We start from the raw sequence: 25,983 nt of genomic DNA, 5'->3' as shown, positions 1-25,983 counted from the left end.
TAAAAGAATAGAAGGGACTGAAAGGCTGCAGTGAAGGGAAGGATGGGTCCCAGCTGTGTCATCACAGGGACAAAGCTTGCCCTGTGAAAGGGGGGAGCCAGACTTTCAGGGGAAGCCAAGGACAATAAGCATTGCCAACCCTCATAAGGCTTCAGGAACCCAGTAAGAAAGGAGCCTGGGGGCTCCCCATTGAGGGGTATGTTGCTGTTGGGGGATCAGGTACAGTTTATGGGGGGAAATTTGCTAAGACTTCTCAGATTTTGACCCAAAAATGCCACTGCCAGCCCTCATAGGTTATGAAGGAAAGATTAGATCAATAAGGCATCTTCAGGGGTTGGGGCATGGTGGGCACAGAACCAAACATCTTAGGAATGGTGTTACTCTTTCTTCTTGTTAATGGTTGGGGCCATAAAGATCATCTACACCCATGGACTAGTCCAACTTGGAGATCCCATGGTTTTATTATTTACCAATCAGGGGTATGCTGGTTGGAACAGAGGGATTAAGAGGGAAAAGTGCTCTGTTCAGGAAAAATGGAAAATCAGGAGATCCCTAATAATGACAGGACTAACACTTATTGCTGGTTCTACATGCTTCCTTCTTATGTTATCCAGTTCTATAAGATAAAAACCATTATCATTTCCCCTTTCACAGAAGTGGAAAGCGAGACGCCCAGAAGCTGAGTATTTAGCCCATGGTTAAACAGAAAAAACAGGATTCAAGCTCAGATCTGTCTGGCTCCAAAACCAGCACTCAACCGCTACACAGCCCCATAGTGAATTCAAGTGGCCTTACAATCCAACCAGCTTCATCTCACACATTTCCCTGTGGTCCCCGAACAAACCCTGCACTTTCATGGGTGTAAGCCTTTGCTTTTGTCATTCTCTTCACCTGGAAGGTCCTTTCCCCCTTTTCTAGTTAACAAAATCTTGCCAACCTTCAAGACTGGTCAATTACCATGTCTTTCAGGAATCAGCATTAGGCTACAGGATGAAATCCTCCTTCCTTAGCCTACAGCACATGGGGGCAGTATAGGGGGATCAACCTTGACAGCAGAATAACCAAGCTCAAATCCTGCCTCTGGAACTTTCTGTGTACATGACCTACTTTTGGCAAGTTATTGTCTTTCTAGGTCTTGATATTTTCTTCTATAAAATGGGGATAATCATACAGCCAATTAACTCAATCCCTTTGAGCCTTGGGCTCTTAACTCTATGGAATATGGATAACAGTTCCTACCTTTTATGGTTAAGGGTGAGAATTAAATGAACCAATGCCTACACGATACCAGGCACAGAAACTTCACACATTGGCTCATAGCAAACAGCCTCCCAGCCTTCTTTCACTTAGCTCTGATACCATTCTACCTTCTCATACACCTGCCTCTCCTTCTAAAGTGGGATTCACTGAAGGGCAAGCGCCTTATTCATCTTTGCAGGCTCTGAATGCTTTTCACAAAGGCCTACACAGACTAAATAGTGGGTGAATGAACACATTATGACCTCAATAACCCAGAAAGAACAAATGGAACAAAACAGGATATAATCCCATGTGTCTGCAACAGGCCTTAAATGTAAACAGTTCTCACTTTGAGCCTCTCCATCTGAGGATTAAGAGCTTTCTAATTCAATTCACCAGCCATTTATTGAGCCCACTGTGTGTCAGGCCCTCTGCTGTTTTTGGAAAGCATGCTGATGAATGAGTCGGACCCCTGCCTATAAGGGCATACAAGCCAGCCCTAGACATGGACAGCCATAATGGTGGACCCATTCAGTAGTAGCAGCGGGAGCTCAGGAACACATCACTCTGATGAGGGAGCAGGCAGCTCAGGTGGCAGTGGTGTAGCTAGAGAGCTCTTCATGGGCCTGGGCTGCGAAGGGAGACAGACTGTCCCTATTGCTCTAAAGAGTCCTGATCTAGAATGTACTGTGTGAATACATTCCTCAGAGCAAGAAAGAACTGTCAGGACATGGAGCACGTGGGGTGCTTCAGCCTGGGACCATCATCTCCAGGGAAAGAAACCAGCTTTGCATGGTAGTAGAAAAGCTGGGGGCCCAGAGGTGACAAGGTACTTAAATAGCAACCATGCTCATTAAGACGGTTGAGCCCGATTCAAATCTTTGTCCACGGGATATCTAAAAATCACTGGATGGGGGAGTCTAGTGTTTAAGCCTATTTCATGGTGAATTAAGATTAACTAGAGAGGCAATGCTATTGATTTTTACATAGCTCCACCATAAAGACCACAAAAATGAAAACAAATCCCCAGACAAGCTCAAATGACATAAATATTCCATGCAGTGCCCAGCCAAGCTTACAAGAGCTTTAGGAGCTATTATTTACTGCCTGGAAAACACACTTGGTACCTTGGCTAATAATGATTTAAACCCCATCCATCTCTCTTGGACTAGAAGGCTGGTGTCACCATGGAGACCAAGAGCACCATTAAAGCACACCATTAAATCCCAGGCAGGGGTTGTGGGGAGGCTGTCAGACGAGAAGCACCACACTACATCCTCTTACGCTAGTCTTTAATACGCTTCCTCTTGGCAATGGAGGTGTGGAGAGGAGAGCCAACATTCAGGGAATGTGTCTCAGTCAGAAAGAGCTGCCTGGATCCTGCATGGATCCTGCATCACCTGTTCTCTAAGACAAACCACTTCCCATCAGCCCACAGGCCAATCACCTGCTGTTCTCCTGGGTCTGCCTTAGGAGTCCTGAACAACACGGATCCCACCTAGGCCACCTGTGGCTGCAAAATGCTCCCTCCAAAACAGCTTTATGACTTGAAAGAAGAATCTACACTTGCCTCTGTTGATGGAGACCCACCTTCTGTCTGCCACCTCTCCACTCAGCAGCCACCCCAGAAGACACCAGGCACACCTATTAGGTCAAACTCAGTAATTTCTTAGCACGTGTCCTCCAATTTTGCAGCTTTCACTTTCCCTCATTAGATGATGCCTCTGGTTTCCTGTTTCCATTCCGCATGATTTTTTTTTTTTTTTAGTCTCTTTCACAGACTCATTTCTTCACTCATTCTTTCCATCAATTTATCAGCCAGTTGACCAACTTTGATGAGCATGTGTCCTGTGTCAGATGCCGTGGGAGGCATAGAGGATACAAAGATAGATTGGGAGCGAGCCCTGCCCTCTGTTTCACAGTTACACTTGCTCTCTGTAGATTCCAAAGCTGATTCCCAAAAATCTGGCCTCAGCCAACCTCTATTTGCTCTCTACCCACTCTCCTGACTTGCCTTACTTACTTCGGTAGTTAAGCACATCACCGATGTGCCGATGGCCTTCAGTCTCTCTCACCAGCCCAGCCGTATCTCAAATTTAAGACCCACATTTTCAACTCCTTTTGTTCCTTATGTGTACATCCACCCGGATTTCTGACCTATAATTCCACATGCTCAAAACCGAAACCACGACTTTCTCCCCCAAACAGGTTCCTCCTTGTGTGTCCCTTTGCTGGATAACGGTGTCACCCTTTGTCTCTCACCCCTCTTCATGAATAAATTAAGAAATGCACAGCTGGACTCCACTGCCCCAGAGCCCCTTCAATGCACTGAAGCTGGACGCGCTCTCACCACGCGTGGACAGATGCGGTGGGCTCTCCTCCCTCACTCCCTCCTCAGGCCTTTCAATCCTGGCGTTTCTCGACTTCCCAGGGAACTCAGCTTCCTTTTCAGGTTCCTTCTCCACCTCTCAGCCTCCCCAAACCTCTTATCTTTACCCCTCCTCCCTTCTCTTGCATTCTCTCCCTGGGTAGCCCATCTGTTCCCACAGTTTCAATTCCACCAATTCGAAGATGCATGCTTTCCGCACTGTTCACCTTATTATCTCTGAAGTCACGATGTCCCCCCCCTCAGGTGGCAGCTGCAGGGTCGCCACTGCTCCCTGAGTATAAGGGCCCTAGGTCAGAGCTGTCCCTATTATCATCGCTTCAGTTGAGGGGCTTTGTAGGTTAAAATCGTTTAGGGGCCCCTGGGTGGCTCAGTCGGTTAAGTGTCTGACTTCAGCTCAGGTCATGAACTCATGGGTTGTGAGTTCGAGCCCCACATTGGGCTCTGTGATGACAGCTCGGAGCCTGGAACCTGCTTCAGATTCTGTGTCTCTCTGTGCCTCTCCTCTGCTCATGCTCTCTCTCTCTCTCTCTCTCTCTCTCTCCCTCCCTCCCTCAAATAATAAATAAACATTGAAAAAAATAGTTTAAATTAATTTCAATCAATTTCTGGTGTTTAAAAGGTCTTTTGAAAAGATTACACTGACAGGCACACAAAAAGAGGTGAAAATTGATACTGTAAAGCAAATATAAGTCATTAGAAAAATAATCATAATTTTACCTTTTCTTATGAAGAAACAACCAAGTACAGTTAACCTTTGAATAATATAGGTTTGAACTCTGCAGGTCCTCTTATATGGACTGTATTATAAATCCAGTAGAGTGCTGTAAATGTATTTTCTCTTATGATTTTTTTTTATTTTATAGAGAAGAGAAAGAGCATGAGTGGGGTGAGTGGTAGAAGGAAAGAGGGAGGGAGACAGAATCTCAAGTAGGCTCCAATGCTCAGCGTGGAGTCCGATGTGGTGGCTCGATCCCATGACCCTGGGATCATGACCTGAGCCAAAATCAAGAGTCGGATGCTCAATCGACTGAGCCACTGAGGCACCCCCCTTATAATTTTCTTAATAAAATTTTCTTTAGCTTACTTGACTGTAAGACTACAATATATGATACATATACAAAATATGTTAGTCACCTGCTTATGTTATTGGTCAACGGCAGGCTACTAGTTAAGTCTTTGGGGAGTCAAAACTTAATATATTGATTTTCAACTGTGCAGCCCTAACCCTCATGTGGCTCAAGCATCAACTGTACTTTATGGATCTAAGAAAATACCTTCCAGGACATGAAGCTGTATTACATTGTTACTGCAGTACATGCAAACAATAGCTATTAAAATCCAAACAATATGCCAGCAGACAAGAGAATCCGCCAAAGAAACTTCAAAACAGTGAGAGTCCATTAGAGTCTTGGGTGGTTATTTCATGTGGCACATGTGAAGTTCAGGGAACACAGAGCAGACGAATTAGAGGTATTTTTGCTTCTGGTAAACACCCTTCTCAATTGGTAGTATTTTGTACTGGTATATAAAATAGTGGTGTAACTTACATCAGATGAAATTACACTATCAGAAATTCCTCATCATTTGGGGGACACAAGCCTCTTTGAAAATGAGAGGACAGCTGTGAACCATCACCCTAGAAAAATGTGGTTATCCACATGGTCCCAAAAGTTTTACACAATTCCAAGAGGTTTAAGGGCCCCCTGAAGCATCTGTGGACCCCTAACATATATGCTGGTGCCCCCCCCCCCGACATCCCTCCCTCCTGGGCTTTAGACCACTGTGCAGACACTCTCTACTTACAGTGCTACAGACATCACAAATGCAACAGGGATCTCCCTCAGCTCTAGCCGTGCCTCATCCTCCTGCCGGGTCCCCCATCTCAGCCAGCAGTGCCACCAGGCACCACACACTTGAACCAGGAACCTGGGTTTCCTTGCGGACGTCTCTGTTCCCTTCACCCTCTACATTCAGTCACAGGGGGGCGGGGTGGGGGCTGATTCGCACTCCTGTGTTGGTTCTCAAACCTGTCCTCTTGTCCCCACTGCAAAGCTGCCACCGCGTGCTGGTGAACCAGCAGAAGAGGGCCCCAGCCTTGGTTCCTGTTGACCCACTCTCCATGTCACAGTCACAGGGGCCTTTTCATAAGGAAACCCTGGTCATGTCACCCCTCTGCTTTCAGCCTTCCAGTGACTCTCCATTCCTTTCATCTTCTTACTAGGCTGGCCTACAAACCCCTCCTAAGCTGGTCCCTGCCTACCAACCCAGCCTGCCTTTCTCCGTTTCCTCTTGAGGAATGCACACTGGCCACAGTGTGGATTTCCTTCTATTCCTTTCCTGAGCCATGTTCCCTCTTTCTATCCCTTCTATTCCTTTCTTTCTTTTCCTTTCCTGAGCCATGTTCCCTCCCTCTCTCTCTCTCTGGACCATCCCGTGTGTTATACAGGGACCACGTCTTAGTTATTTGCCTCTGTGTCTACAGGACTTATTGGTGCCTGTAATCCAGTAGGTGTTTAATAAATGCATGATGAATTCATCTTTACTTTAAGTTTATTTATTTGAGAGAGAGAGAGAGAGCAGGAGAGGGGCAGAGAGTGAGAGAGAATCCCAAGCAGGCTCCCCACTGTCAATGCAGAGCCCAACAGAGGACTTGAACCCCAAGAACTGTGAGATCGTGACCTGAGCCAAAGTCAAGAGTCAGATACTTAACTGACTGAGCCACCAAGGCACCCCTGAATTCATCTTCAAACATACACTTCCATAAAACACTAACGCAGTATTAAACACTGTGGTGAGGCAGATGAATGAAGTGGGTCCAGTCCCAGCTCTGTGATCATGAGCAGGTGACAACACCTCTCCAAGCCTCGACGTGCACACCCATAATGTGGGAATGAAAATATCTACTCAGAGGATTGTTGTCAAGGCTAAACAGCTTAACGTACATTGGTGCTTGTCAACTAAGTACTACTGTTGTCTAAGGGGTGACCTGGAGACACGCGGGCCATTTGAGGTCATCACAAAGATAGAGACCCAGCACTTAACGACCGAGGGCTAGGAGGGCTGGTAATTCTGCAACACATGGGACACTCCCCACATAACAAAAACTGCTCTGTTTCACATGCTTTCCCAATGTGCCACTAGACATTCATGGGGGTGGGGGGCTGTTTCTGACTATCAAGCCTAGAATCTGTTTTACAAGTAACTTGAAAGTATATTTTACCTCATTTTAATATAAACTGAATTTTCCAGAAATGGAATTACCATGTAAATTGAGGGTACACTGTACATTCTCTTATTCAGTACTTTACCAAACGTTAATGTCATTCATCATTTCAGAAAATCCTATCACCGATGGTAACGCCACAGACAGAGCCCAGTGGTCAATGAAACACCCGTCTACCCACATTTGTAGCTGCTGCATTCATGGTGATTCCATAACAGATGTGGTTAGCTCTTATTTCAAGATGTAAACCAGAGAAAAAGCACTGACAATATTCTGCGGAAACTTAGCTCTCTTTTTAAAAAAATTTTTTTTAACATTTATTTATTATTGAGAGACAGAGAGAGACAGGGCATGAGCAGGGGAGGGGCCGAGAGACGGGGAGACACAGAATCCAAAGCAGGCTCCAGCTCCAGGCTCCGAGCTATCAGCAGAGAGCCCAACGCGGGGCTCAAACTCACAAACGGCAAGATCATGACCTGAGCCAAAGTCGGACGCTCAACCGACGGAGCCACCCAAGTGCCCCAAACTTGGCTCTCTTGTCTTATATCCAGATGTATTCATGCCAGGCTGCTGCCAGCACCTGATGACTCTATTACCTTTGTGGCATGATGGAACATTTACATACTGAAACACATGCTGTTTTATTAGAAGTTGCTTCCTTTTTGTTTCTCTTTTAAAAGACAGCTGGGTGTTATATCAATTTTCTTGAACTTATCTGTGCAGGTAGATTATTTATGAATCGCATTTCAGGGCGATAAAGGCATTATTGCAAATCTTTGCCATAAAGAAGGGGTGCTGGGTCTGTGAGTGGCTTAAGCAGCACCGGGGGGGGGGAGGCAGTTAGGGATGGCATGGAGTGAGCACCTGCCTCCTGGTGTTGATACTGCTATTGTCAGTATACTGGGTCCATCATAACTGTGACACAACATACTTGCGATTCAGGATAAAGATCATGTCTGGCTTCTGCAGAGTGAATTATCTTCTGCTTCAATGTTCTCACTGGGGGTTCGAGTTCATTACACATGGGGGGTTGTCAAACAGGAAGGAAGATAGCTACTGCCATGGCACGATGCACAGTGCGAGGCCTATCTGTGCCCCCTCCACTTTCCCTAAACACACCCCTGGTCAAGGACCCTCAGTGGATCCCGACCGTCCATGTGACCTTAGTCTGGCACTTGTGCCCCCCTCCCCTGAAATCTGGCCTTGCCTATGGCTTCCCAATCTCCATGACCACAACTGACTCCCCCTTTCCATACCCCTGATCCTCTGGAAGGCCCAGCTCAGCCCCTGCCCTTGGGCTGTCCTTCAAAGTGAAGCTCAGGTCCCACCTCTTCCAGAAGGCTTTTCCAGACTACTCTGGGCCACAGTAGCTTCCTTATCTAAGCTCTGTACCAGCATGACAGTGCCATTATTTGACAACTAATCTGTACTACAAAATAGTGTTAATTATCTCCAAGAAAGGGAGTCCAGTCTTATTTCTCCACTAGACTGAGAACCTTTTTAAGTTAGAGAATGAGTTTATAAAAAACCACAAGCAATTAAATAAAAACAACAGTGATCTGTGTGTGTCCTGTGTGACAAGCACCGGGCAAGTATTTGTATGCCTCATCCCACTTAAACCTTAACATGCCTCAGACCACTGACATGGCACTCTTACTGTCCCCAGTGAAGGCTGAGGAAATAGCTCAGAAGCAAAAGAAAGGCCCATGCCCAGACCTGCAGGGCAGAGCTTCGGTTCAAACTTAGGACCACCGGGCTCTGCTCTCTTCTGCCTGTCTACCTCTAGGTCACCTGCCTATGGTGCCAAGCACATATTAAGCACTTGGGCTGGTGAATATTCATCTAGGCCAGGAAGGCAGCCAACACGTATTCAGGGCTCTGCATACACTGGTGGGAACAACACTAGTTTCGAGATCCACTTTGGCAGACCTGGGTTCAAATCCTGACTCCTCAAACAGCTAAGTGGCCCCTCTGCACATCACTCACCTCTGGGCCTCAGTATCTTCATTTATAAAGTGAGTTTGCTAATACTCACCTGACGGTCTGTTGTGAAGGTTAAGTTCAATAATGAAAGTAGAGTGCCCAGCCCAATGTCAGACACACAGTAAGCCCTCAGTAAATGTTTACTCAGCTTAGGGCAAAGACCTGAGCTTTGAACCTGGGTCAGTCTGACTCCATAGCTTCTGTGACACCCTCCATATCATCCTGCATCCCCCCCCAGACCTATCATCACCCCTCATTTCTGCTGGTCCTTAGATAAGGGTATCACACCTACAGCTGCACACTTGGGATCACACACAATTCCTATGGACTCCGCCTCATTTTTCACTCCTCTCCCCCAAGATAGGTTGTCCCTCTGTTTTCCTAGCCACCGGTGTTGGGAGGAGGTGGAAGGAAGAGGGCTTGGTTGTGTGATTGTCAGGAAATTGCTTTGGAACTTTCACCCCAATCAATGAAATAGGTCCTAACACATGGCAGGCAACACATACTTGTCAGCTGATTGAATCAACTAACAAGAAATAAGGAAATGCAGAAGAGCCCCTGACAATAAGCAATGGATGCTCACTCACTGAATGAGGAGGGAAGAGGAAGGGAAAGAGGAAAAGAGAGAAGGAAAAAAGAAGAGAGGAAAGCAGCGGGGGGGGGGGGGGGGGGGAGGGGGGAAGGATGTAAGCCAGCTGCTGGTGGACCGTAATCACAAGCACAAAACCCCTTCACAGCAACATTAACACAGGTGTTTGAATCACGTGACTGTAGCCTAGCTACCTTGCACATTATAGAGTCTTTCCTACACTCTCGTCCAGAGGTGTCCTACCCACACCCGGCTGAGTGCACAGGGGCTACCCTCCGTGCCCCCTGCCCAGGCCTATTGTCCACCACTGCCAGGCTCAGCTTCCTTCACCATGGCTTTCATTGCATCACTTCTCTGAGAACTCTGGAGCAGCCCCCATTACCTGTAGCACCCACTCTGGTCTCTCAAAATCAGCCAACCAATATCATAGCACTGAGTATTTAAAAGTGAAAGGCTAGTTTCCCCAGAATGTTCCTGTGCTGCCTTCTGATCCTTATACACGTATAACCAGAGTTTATACCTTGTTTAATCATAACATGATGTAATTCAATATTGTATATTGTACTTTTTCCATTTAACAGTCCTTCGCAAAGCATGTTCTCCCCATTTTGCCAAAAGCTATTTTTAAATTCCACCGAGTAAATATCCCATGACATAATAAGCTATTCCATGACTGTTGGGCTCTTAGGATCCTTTTTTTTTTTTTTTTTTTTACACCATTGAAAATGCTGAAGGAAATACTTTATTCATATGGTTTCCCATCCCCATGGGAGGTGATTTTGATAGGAAGGTTAAAAAGTGTGAAACTTCTGCCAAAATCACCAGCCTCATCCATCCAGAAAACCTTGGTCCACTCCCCGCCTCCCCCAGCAAGACACTCCCCGCCAACAGCTCTTCCCTCGTGTCTGGTTGCCTTCCCTCCCGCCCTGACATTCTGCCCACATTTGAAGGTCCAGCTTGAATCCTTCCCTGGCATTTGGGGAATGTTCTCATTGGATGGAGGAGATTTAAGTCTCCCTCACTGCAAGCTAGCTTTCCCCCCAAACCTGCCTCCCTGCCTCTATGCCTCTCACCCCGCCAGTCCTCCCTGTGTCACTGGCAAGTAACGGGCATTGGCAGGGTGACGGGCAGCACCGTGCCTTCTTCCCACTCCTGCTTCCTCTTTTTGCTGTTTTTATGCCCTACCCTGATATCTCCTGTTCCTCCAGGAAGCTTTCCAGACCCCTTCCACTCTCATCCTTCCGGGCCTTCTCTGAACTCCTCCGGTGGCCCTTGATGGCAGCCACCTGCCAGCAGCATGCAGCCGGCCCAAGTTTGCCTGTCATTGTCTCATGACTGCCAGGCTTGTGAGCTCAGGGAGACTTCTTACTCGGAGAGGCAAATATTTACTAAGCATGCCCTGTGCCTGGGACTGCAGATAGCAACTCCAAACAAGTTTAGAGGCTGGAGTGTAAGCAGGCAAGTAAACAGGCAGTTATGAAACATCCCTGTGCTACGGATGATCCCAGGGAAGCAGTGACATCCAAGCTGCATGGTTATTAATTTACCTCACAACAGAGGAGAAAGGAGATTTCAGGGAAAAGGAACTGTACAAAACCCAAAAATACTCAGTGCTATGATATTGGTTGGCTGATTTTGAGAGACCAGAGTGGGTGCTACAGGTAATGGGGGCTGCTCCAGAGTTCTCAGAGAAGTGATGCAATGAAAGCCATGGTGAAGGAAGCTGAGCCTGGCAGTGGTGGACAATGGGCCTGGGCAGGGGGCACGGAGGGTAGCCCCTGTGCTATCAGCCAGGTGGGTAGGACACCTCTGGATGATGGCACGAGAAGGACTCTAGTGTGCAAGGTAGCTAGGCTACAGTCACCAATGTAGGTGTTGCTGTGAAGGTGTTTTGTAGATGTGATTAAGGTCCACCAGCAGCTGACTGATGATAAGGGAGATTATCCCAAATGATCTGGGTGGGTCTGATTCCATCAGCTACAAGGCCTCAGGAACAGAAGCAAGGTTTCCCTAAGGAAGAAGTGGTACCTGTGGGCAGTGGTATTAGCTCTTGCTCAAGAGTTGCAGCCTCCCCTACAGACCTCACACTTGCCCGGCCAGCACCCACAATCAGCAGTGCCTCGCACAAAATCTCTACATCGCCTACTGGTTCTGCTGCTCTGGCTGAATGCTGACTGACACAGTGGCAATATCCCTGACTGACACAGGGATAGGGAGGAAGGAGGGATCTAGCAGGGGCTCTGGAGGAAGACAGCGGCTCCCTGTCAATTCCAGCTACACTACACTGCCGCCAGCCAAGAGCAAGCAGGTGCACTGTAACTTGCCAGCCCCCTGCTTCGCCATCCACTCCACAGTCTGCTCAGGCTCACATGACCTCTCAATGCTCCCCCAAAGTCCCCTTTGGGCCTATGCTCATCACCCTTCCCGTTCACCCCTACCCAGAACCTCCTAGACACTCTGACCCCTTTCCTGTCTTCCTCCCCCTCCAGCATGCTCTGGCTGCCAGGACCCCCTGCCTCATCTGTTCTCTCTTTAGTGACATCAGCACAGCTACCAACTTGTCACTGCACTTGTCATGCTAATCTTGACAGAAGAGGAAACTGAGGCCCTGAGAGATGAAGTGATATGAACAGCCATACAAGGTCATGGTGGCACGCACTGAATCACACAGTTGGTGAGTAGTGGGGTGGGACTCTGGACCCCAAACGCTGGCTTATTCTGTTCCTCTTAATTGCTATCTCTCTTCATCTCCTTTGCCAGATTCTTGTGGGCAGGATACATAGCTCACAATTCTTTTGTGAATGCCTAGTACTGTGCTGACATTCAGTAGGCACAAAATAAGTACCCACTTGCTTCTGGTTTAGTTTTCCAAAAGCACTGCTCTTGGCCTCACATTGACAGCAAAGCCACTTTGACTCTTCCGTGCCTGCCATAGGGGAGGGTGGGCTCCTGATTCCCAGGGAGGCCACGCATGCGGGTGGGCTCCAAGCGTGCCAGGTCCCCAGAGGTGCTCCGCTCCATGAGGGTTAACAGTGCCCGCTGCCCCCAGCCAGGTCCCCCGTGCAGTGCTCCAACGGGCCTTCTCAGGAGGCGGCCAGCCCTGCAGAGCCCCTCCCATCCAGCAACCACTGGGACTTTGGGGGGCCTTTGTGCTTTAATAAAGACAGTATTACTGAGTCGCAAAGCTTCCCTCCTTTCCAACCTTCCTCGCTGCCAGGGTTCCCGCTAAAGGTGACGCGCTGTCATTCAAGGCCAAAGAAAGGGTTGAATCAAGATGCTAAACTCCTTTGACTTAATGTGACAATCTACAGCTCTCCCCAAACCACAGTTGTGGGAGAAGCACTCCCAACTGGGCACAAAAGCCCCCTCGCAGCGGCTCAGGCTCCGGGTGTCCTCGGGCTCTGGGGGCCCGAGGGCAGGGACCTCCCTGCACCGGCCGCCTGGGCTCTCTGCATGCAGCTCATGAGCGCTCTAGTTTCCTCTCTGAATGCAGACATCAGCCGGGCCACTGGGAGAGCCCTGCCACCAAGGCCGTCCCCACTTGCTTCAGGCTGCAACAAAGGCCACTTGAGGGCCTAGAGACAGCGCTGCCCAGTTCCTTCCCTGGGCCTGTTCTCTTCCCTTTCACACATCTTTCCCTTTTATTTCCCCTGCCCCCTTTACTCCTGCTTTATGCCTCATTGAATCCATTAGCCACTTTAGAGGGTGCTCCTGAAGAATAAATTTTCTGTGTGGGGCTCCTGGTGGTTTCCCCGCTGGCGGCTCTAACCCGCCTTGGTGGGGGGGGGGGGGGGGGACGGCACACACTCTGGGGAGGAGCCTCCCAGGGCCCCTCTGGGCTGTGCGTCCATGAGGCAGCTCTAGGGCAGACCGCCTGGAGTGGGTGCCCTCACCTGCCCAGGGGCCCCACCTTGTTCCTCCCCCATCCCAACAGGCTCTGGTCCCCCCAGGATCTTAGGGCACACAGCTTAAGCCCTACGAACTTTGGTCTTCTCATCTGCAAAATGGGGTAATTGTCACACCTTTCTCACAGGGTTGTTGTGAGGACTCAGTAGGTTAATGTAATTAGAGCCTTAGAACAGGGCCTGGAACAAAGTGCCACTTAACCATTTGCTTTACTATTAACATCATGCAGACGACACGGGCTGTTTAAGAGTCCTGTGCCACCTCCAATTCTTCTACTTGTTGGTGAATGAAGGAAGGGGAAGAAAAAAAAAATCAATTCAAGGCTATTTGCAGCTGTTTCTCTGTGTGTGTGTGTGTGTGCGCGCGCTCACGCGCGTGTGTGTGTTTTCTTTTCTCCTGCCTTGGTGTCCTAGAGCTCTGAAAAGAATAAAAACAGAGCCCCAAAGCAGTGAAAAGGCAGGATTCTTCTTAAAATCCCAGCTAATCCTGCAGCTTCCTTTAAAGTGGCAATAGTAGGAGGCGGGGAAGAGACCAGAATTGTTTTTGCAGTGCCCTCCCCTCCCAACCTCTGCTCCTGGAGACCAGGAAATGAGGGGGAAAAATCCATAAATCATCCACCAAGAGGAGGACAGAGGAAGAAATTGGGCAGAGGAGAGAGCAAAAACCAGGAGCCAGATGGGGAGGGAGTGGGGGGCAGCATGAGGGGACACCCTGACTATCTGGTGGGCAGGACGGCTGCCTGCAGAGGGCAGAGTGTCCGGGACCAAAGCTGGGCCAGCCACCCCCATTCCACAGTCAAAGGACTTTAAGGTCTCGAACCCCTGTGCACCTTCTGGCCCCACAGAACAAGGATGCCACGCCAAAAGTCGACTGATGCGACCACTTCTCTCCATTCCGCTGCTACCTCTGCCTTGGTCACCTGCTAACAGGGCTCCCACAGCCTGTCTCTCACCCATCCACTTGCAACAGGCAGCCAGAATCAGCTTTTAAGGATGAACATCATATCATGCTGCTTAAAAACGTTCAGGGGCTCTCCATCACACTTAGAATAAAATCCTGCCCTTTCCCCATGACTTGCAAGGTCCGACCCCTGCCGACTTCCCCTGCCCCATCTCATGCCATCACCGATTCTATCTGGACTCCCAGTTGCTTCGCTGCACATTCACCAGATCCTTCCCATTTGAAAACTTCACATGTGCTGCTCACCCGGCCAAGCCCTGCTCGTCCTTCCCATCGCAGATGGACACCTCTCTTGAAGGAACGCTTCTCTGACCCCTGCGAAGGGTTCCCCCGCCCTTGTTCTTTTCTCTCCCAGCCCCACTTGTCTTCCATCCATAGCATTTCTGTTACTTATTCATTCTGCATCTCCCCCAGCAGGCCGTAACTCCACGGTCTGGATTACCCACCGCTGAGAAGAACCCCCAGCCTGGTACCTGGCACACAGTAAGTATGCAACACTTACTGGATGAATTAATGAGTGAATGAGTAACATCCATAGCAAGTGAGCATTTGGACACAAGAAATAGCACATCTGCGGGCTACAAAGGCTGGGGTGAGATTTTAAGGACCTTTCAGAAAACCTCTGCACTGCAGCTATCACTAACGCTTTGCAGTGTTTGAAATCATCCATGTTTTGGGTGACAGCAGTTTATATTAGTTTCTTGTTAGATGGCAGAGAGTCTGCGTGAATTAGTTTCACAGATTACAGACCCACTTGGGGCGCCTGGGTGGCTCAGTCAGCGAAGCGGCTGACTCTTGATGTCAACTCAGGTCATGATCTCACAGTTTGTGAGTTCGAGCTCCGCATCAGGCTCTGTGCTGACAGTGCAGAGCCTGCTTGGGATTCTCTCTCTCTCCCTCTGCACTCCTCCCCTCTCCCCCCTTCTCTCAACATAAATAAATAAACTTAAAAAAATTACAGATCCACAAACTTTTTCTGTGAAGGAGCAGAGAGTAAATATTTTAGGCTTTGTGGGTCACATCGTCTCTGTCACAACCATTCAAGTCTACTGCTATACAGTAGCACAAAAGCAGCCACCTATAATGCCTACAGGAAGGGATGTGGCTATGTTCCAATAAAACTTTATGTACAAAAACAGGCCTTTGGCCAGATCTGGCTACTCCCTGAGTTAGACTAAGGTTTAGCAAAGCTACAAAGGAAGGACAACCAGTAATCACCAGTTTTTTCCATCTTCAACAAATATGCATAGAGGTACCAGGAAAATATTGCAAAACCACAACATTGCTTCACATGCTGTCATTTGATAAAATAGAATGAAGACAGGAGCATACAGAAGTTATTTGAAATTGCTGTTTCATAGAATATACAGCATTTCATTTGTATTATTCTGCGTGTCAGCAATATGTTTGTACAAATGGGAAATCCTAAGAGCAATTTTCACTCTGGAGGTACTGAAGAGCTACTGAGGGCTCAATATTTGTTGCATGTGTGGGTGAGTAGATGGATGGACAATAAATGGAGAGGACAGGATGTTTGCCAGGGTAATTACAAAAGGCGAGTTGGTCAATAACTGCATGAGACATAAAGGGAGAAGTTGTCAAAAATGCCTTGGTGGTTTCAGGCTTATGAGACCAGGGGAGGAGTGGGTGGCAGGGATGGTCAAGATGAATTTGGTTGATGAATAAAAACAAAAAAATAAGGACAGAGCAAAGATAGTCTTTTCAACAAATGGACATCCACATGCAAAAAATAAATAAATCTAGACACAGACCTTACATCCTTCACAAAAATTAACTCGAAATGATCATAGACCTAAATATAAAACATAAAACTATAAAGCTCCTAGAAGATAATTGGAGAAAGCCTAAGTGGCTTTGGGTACAGCAATGACTTTTTAGACACAACACCAAAGGCAGGATCCATGAAGCAGGTGATAAGATACACTTCATTAAAATGAAAACTTCTGTTCTGCCAAAGATAATGTCAAGAGAGTAAGAAGAAAAACCAAAGACTAGGAGAAAATAGTTGCAAGAGGGGTGCCTGGCTGGCTCAGTAGGTAGAGACTACGACTCTTAATCTCAGGGTCGTGAGTTGGAGCCCCATGTTGGCTGCAGAGACTATTTTAAAAAATAAGCTTAGGGGGGCACCTGGGTGGCTCAGTCGGTTAAGTGTCCAGCTTCAGCTCAGGTCATGATCTCACACTTTGTGGGTTCGAGCCCCATGTCAGGCTCTATGCTGACAGCCTGGAGGCTGCTTCAGATTCTGTGTCTCCCTTTCTCTGCCTCTCCCCCTCTCACTCTGTCTGCCTCTCAAGGGCAAATAAATGTTGAAAGATTAAAAAAAAATAAGCTTAGGGGCACCTGGGTGACTCAGTCACTTAAGCATCTGACTTCAGCTCAGGTCATGATCTCACAGTTCGTGAGTTCAAGCCATGGAATGGACTCTGTGCTGACAGCTCAGAGTCTGGAGCCTGCTTCGGAATCTGTGTTTCACTCTCTTTCTGCCCCTTCCCCACTTATACTCTGTCTCTCTGTTTCAGTCTCTCTCTCTCTCTCTCTCTCTCTCAAAAATAAACATTAAAAAAAGATTTAAAGAACAATAAGCTCAAAAAATAGTTGCAAGAGGGGCACCTGGGTGGTTCAGTCAGTTGAGCATCTGTCCTACTTTGGCTCAGGTCATGATCTCACAGCTCAGGGGTTTGAGAGCCATGTTGGGCTCTGTGAGGACAGCTCAGAGCCTGGAGCCTGCTTCGGATTCTGTGTCTCCCTCTCTGCCCTTCCCTTGCTTGTGCTGTGTCTCTCGTTCTCAAAATAAATAAACATTTAAAAAACATTTTTTTAAATAGTTGCAAGAGACACATCTAATAGAGGATTGTTATCCAAAACACACACACACACACACACACACACACACACACACACACACACACACACAAAACACTTAAAACTCAACAATAAGAAAACAACCTGATTATAAAATGGGCTCTGGGCACCTGGGTGGCTCAGTCGGTTCAGCATCTGACTTGGCCTTAGATCATGATCTCATAGCTCATGGGTTCAAGCCCCGTGTCAGGCTCTGTGCTGATAGCTCAGGGTCTGGAGCCTGCTTCAGATTCTGTGTCTCCCTCTCTCTCTCTGCCCCTCCCCCATTCATGCTCTGTCTCTCTCACTCAAAAATAAAAATAAACATTAAGAAAAAAAAAATGGGCCCAAGACCTTAACAAACACCTCACGAAAGAAGATACTCAGATGGCAAGTAGGCATAAGAAAAATGCTCTGTATTATGTGTCATCAGAGAAATGAAAATTAAAATAATGAGACAATGGCCAAAATCCAAAACACTTGGATGTTAGCGAGGATATGGGGCAATACTAACTGTAATTCACTGCCGGTGGGAATGCGAAATGGAAGACAGAGTGGCAGCTTCTTGTAAAACAAAATGCTCACCATACAATCCAGCAATCACACTCCTTGGTATTTATCCAGAGTTGAAAACTGATGTCCACACAAAAATCTGAACACAAATGTTTATAACAGCTTCATTCATAATTGCCAAACTTGGAAGTACCCAAAATGTCTATCAGTAGGTGAATAGATACGCACCCTATGTTAATTGCAGTATTATTTATAATAGATAAGATATGGATGCACCCTAAGTATCCATCAGCAGATGAATGGATAAAGATGTGGTATGTATACACAATGGAATATTACTCAGCTATGAAAAGAATGAAATCTTGCCATTTGCAGCAACATGGATGGATGTAGACGGTATAATGCTACATGAAAGAAGCCTGACAGAGAAAGACAAATACCATTTGACTTCACTCATACATGGAATCTAAAAAACAAAACGAACAAATAAACAAAAAGCAGAATCAGACCTATAAATACAGAGAACAAAGTGATGATTTCCAGAGGGGAGGGGGTGGGAGGACAGGCAAAATGGGTGAAGAGGTGTGGGAGGCACAGGCCGGAATGAGTAAGTCACAGGAATGAAAGGTAAGACATAGGGAGCATATGAATGGTATCATAATAGTGTTGTATGGTGACAGATGGTAAGTCCACATGTGGTGTGCACAGCATAACATATAGAGATATCCAATCACTATGTTGGACACCTGAAACTAATGTAACATTGTGTGTCAACTATCAAAGAAAAAAAATTAAGGTGAATGGATAAACCATGATACATCCAGACAATGGACTATTATTCAGTGCTAAAAAGAAATTAACTTTGGGGGGCACTTGGGCCTTAGTCAGTTAAGCGTCCAACTCTTGATTTCGCCTCAGATCATGATTTCATGGTTCATGAGATCGAGCCCCATGTCAAGCTCCCTGCTGAGCCTGGAGGCCTCCTTGGGGTTCTCTCTCCCTCTCTCTCTGCCCCTCCTTGCCCCTCAAAAAAAAAAAAGCATAAAAAAAAAAAAGAAATGAACTTGTAAGCCATCAAAAGACATGGAGGAACCTTAAATGCATATTACTAAGTGAAGGAAACCAATCTGAAAAGGCCACATACTGTATGATTACAATGATAATGACATTCTGGAAAAGTTGAAACTATGGAGACAGTAAAAAAAAAAAAAAAAAAAAAAAAAAGGATGAGTGGATGAGTGGTTGTCAGGGGTTAGGGATAGGAGAGAGGAAAAGGTGGGGCACAGAAGATTTTTAGGGTGGTAAAACTATTCTGTAGGATACTATAATGGCGGGTACGTGTCATTATACACTTATCCAAATGCACAGAATGTACAACAAGACTGAAACCTCGTGTAAACTAGGGCCTTTGGGTGATGATGAGGTAGGTTCATCAACTGTAACAAATGCCCAACTCCAGTGGTCGGTGTCGATAAAGGGGGAGGTGACACGTGTGTGGGGGCAGGGGGATACATGGGAAATCTCTGTACTTTCTGCTCAATTTTGCTGTGAACCTAAAACTGCTCTTAAAAATAAAGTCTTTAAAAACAAACTACAAAAACGAAGGACACAGAAAAATCACAAAGATGTCTCCATGTTGTGAACACTTGATTTCAATTATCTGGAGTAAAACTGTTTATCATGCAGAAGATGACAAGTTACAAACAGCCTGGAAGTTTCCTCGTGAAGAAATCAAGTATCTTAGAATCCTACATCTTGGCAGAATTTAATTAACAATTGAGAAAGGTTTTTATTTATTTTTCTAATTCAGACTTCTAGAATTTGGAATTGTGCCTAAAGAGAGGAAAAAAAAAGCTATGCAGAAATAAACCATAGCTGTTGCCTTGGGGTAGGGAAATAAACACCTACTGTGTGCTTAGAATTATGATCAATGTGCTCACGCTGAACTTGCACATGAACTCCCAGCTGAGGGCATGAGAGCAGAGGAGGATCAGGCTTAGGGAAGGCAGACAGACCCAGGCTTGAATCCCGGCTCTGCTCCTTCCAAACAGGGTGGCCTTGAGCAAACCTTGCAACCTCTCTGGGCCTCTACTCTCTTATTTGTACAATAGGGTTTGACCTTAAAAGCCAAGATGCCTCCCAGCTCTGACATGCTATGTTCCAATATTCCAGAGCCAGTATGCAGCCATTAGAATCCCCACATTCACAGAATCTGATTCTCTAGCTGTTCTATTGTGAATGCTAGCACTAACACACTAAATTGCAATGGCTTATCTGTCTGTGCCTGCCCTGCTAGGCACACTCTATGGGGACAAGATGGCCCACCACCCTCTCTACTGGATCCCAGCACCTTGCAGGGCGCCCCAGGCACAGGTGAAATTCATCCATTCCACAAATGTTTATTAAGAACAGTTAGGTGGCACCTTGCTACGTACTGAAGTTTGAATCTAGTTTGTGTCTTTCCAACCCACAGCAGCTTCTTCTGACAGGAGATGCTGCTCACTCTGACCCTGGGGACATCCTGAATGCTGGCCTCTGTGATGTCAGAAGACCGTAAAGTACTCAAACAGGGAGCAGGAGGGGAGGGCACTGAAGGACATTTGCGGAGACCATCTGTGGGGGGTATGCTAATATCAACACAGATCAGGAGCCCACACACTGCCTGTTGAGCCACTGGAGAGGGTGGCTGGGCCTTCCTCTATGGCCCCATCACAGACTCATCTGTGATCTACTCATTTGTGACCTGATCCCAAACCTCCATTTAGACAGTCATCTGCTAACAGGTGAGTCTGTAATGCATGCCTCCAGCAGCAAGAGACACGTTCAATGAATTAAGTTAAACCTGGGCCAGGAAACTTTTCTCAAGCTAATGAAATTTCAGAATTTTCTGCTGAAATCTGAGTATGGGAAGTGGGCTGGAACTCAGTTGTGGCCTGGACACGAGCAGAAAGACAGGGTTCTCCTTCCTTGGACAGCCTCATGAAAGTGGCTCTGGTCATAGGCAAGAGACAGGAGCGGTGGCTCCCCACTCAGGAAGACTCATATGACCTGTGTTTATTTTTAGCTGTTTTTGTACAGAACCTGAAAAACCTTTGGACCCTAGGCTTATGTCCAAGGTGAGGCGGACAATAAACAGTAAGAAAAGCAACAGACCCTCTCCTGAGAAGACACCATGTGCTGATGGGGGACCCCTGGTCTCCTTAAACTGTTAGAACCTCATCATATATAAAGAGCTGAGGAGCTGGGCCACCAGGCTCTAGTTCCTAACCTGACACTTGTCACTTACTCCCTGTGTGGCCTTGGACAAGTCCCTTCTGCTCTTTGAGCCTAAATTTCTTCACTAATAAAATGTCAGGGGTGGGGTAAAGCACATGGTTTCTGAGAAATCACAACAGCTCTGGAAAACCACATTCCATCCTGATGCTAACCCTGGTCTTGAGCATGGAACAGGGGAAGAGCCCCTGAAACCCAGCCTTCAGGAAAATGCTCATCGGATTGCTCATCCGATGCTCATTAATTGGCTCATCGGATTTCAGCATTTCCCTTAAAACCACCATCTTATTACAGCTGCAACCAACAACCACTGAGCCCCCACTGTGTGCTATGTTATCTCATCAACTGCCTCTTTATAATCAGCACATAAGAAAACTCATTATTGCTACACCACAGAGGGCAGGCAGGATAGTACTCTCATCCAAAGCCCAGGCTATGTGGCCACCAAGGCCTGGGGTCTGCTTCCTACCTGAGGGTCCTTAAGCAAGTTACTTACTCTGTCCAGGCCTCAGTTTCCTCGTCTGAAACAGAGATAATGACTGCCCCTGTCTCCTGGGCTTGTTTCAAGTTCTAAACGGAGTGGGCATGTGAGGCACTCAATGACCATCACCCATTACTATCACAAGTACTACTGCCCTCATTACCATGCCTACTAGTGATGAGAGAAAGTAGGCTCAGGCAGAATGCGTGAAAGGACATCACTCAAAATATCACAATCTTCTAAAATTTGATCGAGTCCAAGGACAGGCAAGATGGGAGCAGCACGGGGTCAGTGCCGAGGCACAGTCTTCATCCAACTCAGGCCAGGCTCCTCAATCTCTCAGCCTCTGGGTCTCCACCTATGAACTCGAGGCAGTATCTCCCCAGGTTGTGGGATCTCATGTGCTAATGTGGATGAAAAATGCCTGGCAGAGTGTGCAGCGAACAGAAGGCTGTGGATGAATGTTCTCTCCCATGCTTCCCCATATGTCTCTTTTGAAATCTCCAAGAATGCAGCCTGCTAGTCCTTCCTTGAAACCCAGTCCCTGCATTAGAATTCTCAACACACAGGCTCAACAGCCCAGCCAATGGCAAGTGGCCCTATAGTGGGACTCAGCTTCCTCCTAAGAGCCAAATGGAACCAAATTTTGCTGTGGCCCATGTTCTGGGCCCAAGAGCTCAAGGCTACATGTGCCCACATGGACAACCCAAGTACATGCATGCACTAATGCCTTATCCAATGGCCCTCGCCCCCACCACACACAACTGCTAGCCAGCCAAGCCTGCTGGCCTTGGCATTGACTCCCAAGAAAGTGGTAATCATGGTAGAAGCAGTGTCCCTTCCCTTTGCACTTCACAAAGCACTCTCACATATATTTACTGGGTAGGGTAGAGGCTGTGTTTCATTCACCTTTAGATATCCATTGACTAATGCTAGGCAGAGAGTAGATACCCAGAAACAACTTCTCATATGAGTAAATTTTATCATTATAATAAGATTTTTAAGAATCACCATTATTTAGCACTTACTATTAGTCACACACTCCGCTAAGCATTAAATACGCATCCTTGCATCTCATCCTGGCAATCACCCCATGAGACAAACTTAATGATCAATCCCCATTTTGCAGAAGAGGAAACTGAGGCTCAGAAAAGTTAAGTGATGTGCCAAGGTCACAGCTAGTGAGTGACAGACCTCAGATGTGAATCCTGATTCCAAACTCTGGTTCTTCACTCCTTCAAGTCATTCTCTTCCTCTTTAGCCAGAAGAGGCAGCAAAAAAGGGGACAGGAGCAGCGTGTATGTAGTCTAAAGAAGTACATCAATAATGCACTGATTTTTAGATTTGGAAAAACAGAAAAATTCTATTGTTTTCATGATGCAAACTAGAGAAAGCAAAGATTAGCAAAATCATCTAGGCCGACAGAACATGAGTCTCCGTTCTCCTTTCTCTGGTGCACCAGGCAAATTTATGATTACTTTCTAGTACCTCCTTAGCTCCCTTACCACCCTCAGCATGGAAACTTGTCAATATCTCTGTTCTGCTCGCCTAATTTCCCCCCAGTAGGTATGCCCACCAGTCAATACCTACCACTGTGGGAAATGAGGGAACCACCTTTTGTAAAAGGACCCAGAGTGGTTAAGTTCCCATCTCCTTAGAGGTTTGACCTCCAGTCCCTGATCCAGCCAACAGCTTAGAATAAAGGTGATGCCTACCAGAAACAGGCAGGCAAGGAGTGAGATGGTCAGGGTGACTGGAATAAGAAAAGCTGCAGGTCCCCTTTTCCACAAGAAAAAATGGAATAGCACAAATGAGCAAACTACTGGCACTGACATTCAGCTAGAGCGTCAGGGCAATAGGGAATGGTGAGGACTGTGGCCAACCAGAGTATCCCTAGAAGGCGGTGGCTACTGCTCAGCTCCGCCAACCCAGCTGCTGTGTAGGCATGCAGGCCCAGTGCTGCCAAACCTTTCAACTTTCCAAAGGATACCAGAATCATACTTCTTTTTCCAACATGAAATCTCCTGATTTTTAAGTGTTGGCAACTATGCTTTTATTTTAATGTATTTGAGAGACAGCGCACACACGTGTGCGCCTGTGCACACACCAGCAGGGAGAGGCAGAGGGGGGGGCGGAGAGAGAGAATCCCAAGCAGGCTCCACTGAAAGCATGGCGCCCAACGTGGGGCTAGATCCCACAACCCCGGGATCATGACCTGAGCTGAAATCAGAGTAGGCCGCCCAACCAGCTGAGCCACCCAGGCATCTCTACTTTTTTTTTTTTTTCCTTAAAACACATGAGTGGGCGGGACTTGTCCATGAGCTACATGTACAACATGTGCATTGATTCTTATGGCACAGATGGCTGTGCTCACTAGACTTCCCCCCGTGTTCCCCTACATCTTGAGCCTCCCTGGCAGGCAGCTGAGGCCATGCCTCAGGCTCCAGCCAGGTGCCTGTGAGTGGGAGAGCCGTGCTAACTTCCTGGCCAGGGCTGTTGAGACCTGGCTGCTTCCTCCCACTTCTCCGCCCCCCCCCCCCCCCCCCGAGAGGAGATGCAGGTCCCGGAGGCCACACAGTACGGATGGCACGGCAAGGCAACGAAATGGACGCAGCTGCCCTCCATCCACAGACTCTTAGTGGGTGAGGTCCTGGGGCCTATCAGTGCAGGCAGCCAGCATTTCCTGCCCTGGCACATGCCTGAAGCCCATGTCTTCATTACAAAAACTACATGGTTGTACTTCAGCACTTCCAGTTTTCAAAGCATTTTACCTCCCCTTTCCTTGCAGAGCTCTCAGTAAGACAGGACAGGCTTTGCTATTTCACAGACAAGCAAACTGAGGCTCAAAAGGCAGAACTGACCAGCCCTGAGGTGTGTGGCACGTGAGTGGTGCACTGGGTTCTAGCTCTGAGCTCCTGAGTGGACTCCCAGTCCAGTGCTCCTCCTACCTTCCAGCATAAGAGCTAACTTTTATAATTCAAACTCGGGGCACTCTCTGGGTCACCTGTGATCTTATACAAGGACAGCTCATGTCCTCCCCTGCTGGTGGCTAGTTGCTTGAAGATGCACCTCTTACCTTTCCTGTGGACTTGGTCCCCTTCCAGATGCAGAAGTAGCAGATGGTCCAGGCTGCCAGGAGACACAAGGCCAGCTCCCAACGGAGGTTCCCAATGTGCTCGATCCCACCTGAGATGGCCAGGACCCGGCGCCTGTGAAGGGGAGAGGGGAGAGTCACGGGGGCTGGAGACCCACCCTGATCCCACCCGGGGCAAAGCTAGTGCTATAGGGAAGCAGGAATAGGCCACCCAATCATTCACCTGCCTCCCCTACCACCATTTGCCAAGCATCTCCTCCAAGCCAAACCCAGAGCTGGGACCCCAGTGAGGAACAAGACCCAGCCCTCTGTCTTCGTGGATTCACTCATTGGGGAAAGACAGACCAGTTAGGAATGGTTTACAGTAAGTGAGGCAAGGGCTAAAACGGAAGAAGTAGAGGGGTTCTGGAAAGACTGAGAAGCATCTAGCCCACCTGACGACTCCAGGAGACTGAAGGACTGTCCATACACATTCCAGGTGGGGAATTTCAGTGGGAGCAATTATACAACCCTGGCTTGCTGAACTAAACAGCAGCCAATGAACTTGCTTTGGCCAATAGCACCCGTGTCACTTGCAGAGCCAGGTGAGGTGATTCACCATGTTGCCTTCTCCTACTATTGCTGTGATGACAGAGTATGTGTCAAGATGGAGCCCCTAGGAGCCTGACTTCCTGAGTGACTACACATGAGCCTTCCTGCTACCCTCTGTCAAAGATGTTGTGTGAGCAAGAAAGCAACTTTGCAGCCTTAAGCTACTGAGATCTTTGGAGATGTTTGTTATTGCAGCAAAACCCAACCAATGCTGACTGATACATGGGTTTAGGGAAAGCAGTCTGGAAGAAGTGATATTTGAGCTAAACCATAAAGGATGATGGGATTCAGCCAGGAGAGAAAGGGACTTAAAATTGTTTTAGATGGAGGGAATAGCACAAGCAAAAGCCAGAAAACAGAGTATGGGATTCTTGGGGAATACTGGAACATAGGGGTCATAAGGGAATCGCAGAAAACGTAAACAGAGACGCATCCCTGGGAGCCTTGAACAGCAGGCCAAGAGTAGGGATGTCCCAGAAGGCCCAGGCCACAGGAGGGGGAGGACCCCAGGCTACACTGAGTCAATGCCTCGAGCCACAGTCTTCCTTCAGAACCCATCAATCCTTCAGGGTTGACACAGACCTGGCTCCCAGAGCCTACGCCCGGGGTTTGTGTTTCTTTAAAGTCAAACTCGCCACGCTCCATATTGTGCAGAACCGTGGCACTAACACAAACCCCCTCCAAACTCGCTCCACGAACCCCATTCTGGCTGCCAAACCACCCCCGTCGGACCACGCCAGTCGTCTCAGCACTCTGGGAACATCCTTTGAGCAAGCAGCTCCCATCCCACCAAGCATGAAAGCCTCCCTCAGTGTCTGTCTCCCTGGGAATCTGCTCAGGGCCTGATTCTGCATTAATTACTCAATGACACCAATTAGCA

General features: G+C 47.6%; 1 protein-coding gene across 1 annotated transcript in view; it reads right to left on the bottom strand.

Annotated features, from left to right (window-relative positions):
• The window catches only part of SLC6A11 (solute carrier family 6 member 11), a 133,797-nt gene that overhangs the window by 80,882 nt on the left and 26,932 nt on the right, over positions 1 to 25,983 (bottom strand). Inside the window, exon 5 of the mRNA XM_042910851.1 lies at positions 24,495 to 24,627. Within this exon, the coding sequence (XP_042766785.1) occupies positions 24,495 to 24,627 (133 nt within the window). The remainder of the gene's footprint in view (positions 1 to 24,494; positions 24,628 to 25,983) is intronic.

The sequence above is a fragment of the Panthera leo genome, chromosome A2, assembly GCF_018350215.1.
Source record: "Panthera leo isolate Ple1 chromosome A2, P.leo_Ple1_pat1.1, whole genome shotgun sequence".
Taxonomy (NCBI): Eukaryota; Metazoa; Chordata; class Mammalia; order Carnivora; family Felidae; genus Panthera; species Panthera leo.
This window is presented reverse-complemented; position numbering and strand designations above follow the sequence as displayed.